The sequence below is a fragment of the Ursus americanus genome, chromosome 21, assembly GCF_024610735.1.
Source record: "Ursus americanus isolate L20-20 chromosome 21, mUrsAme1.1.p, whole genome shotgun sequence".
Lineage (NCBI taxonomy): Eukaryota > Metazoa > Chordata > Mammalia > Carnivora > Ursidae > Ursus > Ursus americanus.
This window is the reverse complement of record NC_142147.1, coordinates 55,086,596-55,089,250: the sequence shown is the minus strand read 5'-3', so window position 1 is coordinate 55,089,250 and position 2,655 is coordinate 55,086,596. Positions and strand designations below refer to the sequence as shown.

The following is a 2,655-nucleotide window of genomic DNA, read 5'->3' as shown; positions in this document are numbered from 1 at the left end:
TGATACATTTATATGTTGCAGAATGGTTACCGCCATGGCATTAGCGACAGCTTCATCCTGTCACGTGGTTGTGTTTGGTGGTGTATGTAATACAGTATGACAGTTCTGTGTCTTTGGATGAATTTATATGTGCAGCTTCCTGCCATCATAATTACAACAGGCAACATCCCCATCGCTCTTTCCACTCAGTTCCACCACATGGGCACTCGGGTGTCTCTTTTCTTTCACCGAGCGTGTTTCTGAAGTGCATCCATGTTGCGTAGCTTTCGTATCTGTCTCTCCTGTGGGAATCATCTCGAATTGTTACCGTATGTGACTTTTTGTGCCTGGCTTCGCTAAGTTCTTTGTGGAAATGAAGAACCAAGAGAGTTAGCAGTGAAGCTTGTGGAATGAATCGGAGATTCCGTAATGGGACGGAGGGAGTAGATGTTAGGATCTTGGCAGCAGCCAAAATGGACTATTTTGTGGCCAACAGAATGGTCTGGGAGAGCCTTAAAATTGGAGCATATGCTGAGTTGGAAGGAAGGTATCGGGTGATCTGTATAAACCAGGGAAGCAGGGCAGGCACCGTCGGGGGGTCCTGGAGCTGCAGCCACGTTCCTCTTGGAAGAGCTGGTCTTGACGTCCACCCCAGCCAATTGCTGTTGTTTGGCTTTCTTGACTTTCGCTCTGTGGTTCTTGAACCAAACCTAAGGAGACAAGAGAGGAGCAACGGGTTGATGAATCCAAATGAGGTTCCAGATGTTTTCATTTTACCTGATACCCTGGATACTGCTTGGTGAGGACCGTTCACTTCTTTGCCTCTCAGATCCTGTTGCTGGAAACTCTCCCAGCCGATGCCCAGGAGGGAGCGGAAATGGGAGGTGGTGTGGACAGAAAGGGAGGCTGGGATCAGAATCCCCAGAGCAGGAGAGACTGATGTCAGGACACTTAGGCTCATGCCCACATCGGATCTGCAACTGTGATTTCGTATGGCCCGTGAACTAAGAACAGATGGGTCTTTTTTGTTCTGTTTTCTAAAGTTTTTATTTATTAATGTCTACACCTACCAATGGGGCTTGGACCCTGAGATCAAGAGTTGCATGCTCTTCTGACTGATCCAGCCCCAAACAACAGGTTTTACATTTTTAAATGGTTGAGGAAAAAAGAAAACGCACAATAAGAACATATGGCATGTGAAAGTTACATGAACTTCAGATGTGTGTAAGGTTTTATCGGGATGCAGCAGGCACACCCATTTCTTTGCATGGCTGCTTTCATGCTATCCCTGCAGAGTTGACTAATTTTGGCAGAGACCCTATGGCCCACAAAGCCTAAAATATGTACTGCCTGGTCCTTTCCAGGGAAAGTTTGCTGATCCTTGCTGTAGGGGTCAGGGAGAGGGGTTTAGGGTAGGAGTCTGGGTCTTTGGAGTCTTGGGGACTGGAGTAGTATGAAGCTTCAGGAATTGTCCCAGGGTCTCTGAGCGTAGGGTCTTCTGGGGAGGTGGCCTGGCAAGATGGGGCTTTAGTTTTCCAACCTGCAGTACGGTGGGATGTATCTCCAGTTTTGAGGCCATTTCTTTCTGAAGGCTGGGAGCGGGGTATGGGTTCTTGCTGAACAAGAATTCCAAATCTGCCAGTTGTTTCTCAGTGAACATGGTTCGTTTCCTTTGTGAATGTTTCTGGTGTGTTCCTGGGAAGGAGAGAAGGGCACAGATGAGGTGCTAAGACCGTTCCATCCCCCAAAACCCGAACTCCCCTCCCTCTTCACAGAGGCCAAGCTTGGCCATCAAGTGACAAAGATTCCCAGATACTTAGGCACGGCCTGGATGACTTTCCTGCCAGGTTTCCTAAGCCTCATTGTGTTACTCTCCCATCTATTCAGCATAGGAAAGGGTTATGTATGTATGTATGTATGTATGATTGTATTTATTTAATGTATTTAAAATATTTTAAGTAATCTCTATACCCAACCTGGGGCTTGAACTTACAATGCTGAGATCGAGAGTCACATATTCTGCCAACTAAACCAGCCAGGTGCCCCAGGAAAGGGTTATTTACATAAGGATCCTGTGTGTCCACTCTTAGATTCTGTGTGTGTGTGTGTGTGTGTGTGTGTGTGTGTGTGTGCGCGGTGGGGGCGGAGTGTAAGGAACTGCATTAATGATAAATCATTGCTGTCATGGGTATCATTTAGCGAAGACATACATACACACAGTACATTATGTAGTGCTAAGTACTCTATAGAGAAAAAAAATTAGGGACAGGGAGGGGATAAGGAATTTGGGTAGGGGATTTTTGGTTAATGACCTATGAGTGAAGGTCTTTCTGGAGGAATGAGGGAGTGAGCCTTGTGCTTATCGTCAGGAAGGGAAATGCAGAATCCCCGAGGAACAATAGAGAGACGAATACTATCGCATAGGGGAGGTGCCCTTCCATCCAGCATGGTACCCGACTTGGTCTGGGGAGCCCGTAGAGTACAGAAAAGCCTGTGGGATGTCGCTTCTGATCCTTCTGTCTTGAACACTTCCACTCTTTTGGATCACTTGCTCCAGGGGAAACCATGTTGACCATCCCTACAGCAAGGCCCTCTTGGCAAGGACCTGAGGTCTAACGTCAGTGAGGAACTGAGGCCCCTAGCCAACAACTTTGTGAATGAGCCATCTTGGAAGTG

At 47.2% G+C, this 2,655-nt stretch overlaps 1 protein-coding gene across 1 annotated transcript; it reads right to left on the bottom strand.

The window, feature by feature from the left end:
* Window positions 1–335: 335 nt before the first annotated feature.
* On the bottom strand, window positions 336–1,639 carry DPRX (divergent-paired related homeobox). The gene is made up of 2 exons (XM_087853395.1): window positions 1,520–1,639; window positions 336–689 (listed from the first exon to the last, which is right to left on the bottom strand). The coding sequence occupies exons 1-2, from the start codon at window positions 1,637–1,639 to the stop codon at window positions 336–338; spliced, it is 474 nt and encodes a 157-aa protein (XP_087709521.1).
* Between the last annotated feature and the right edge of the window lie 1,016 nt (window positions 1,640–2,655).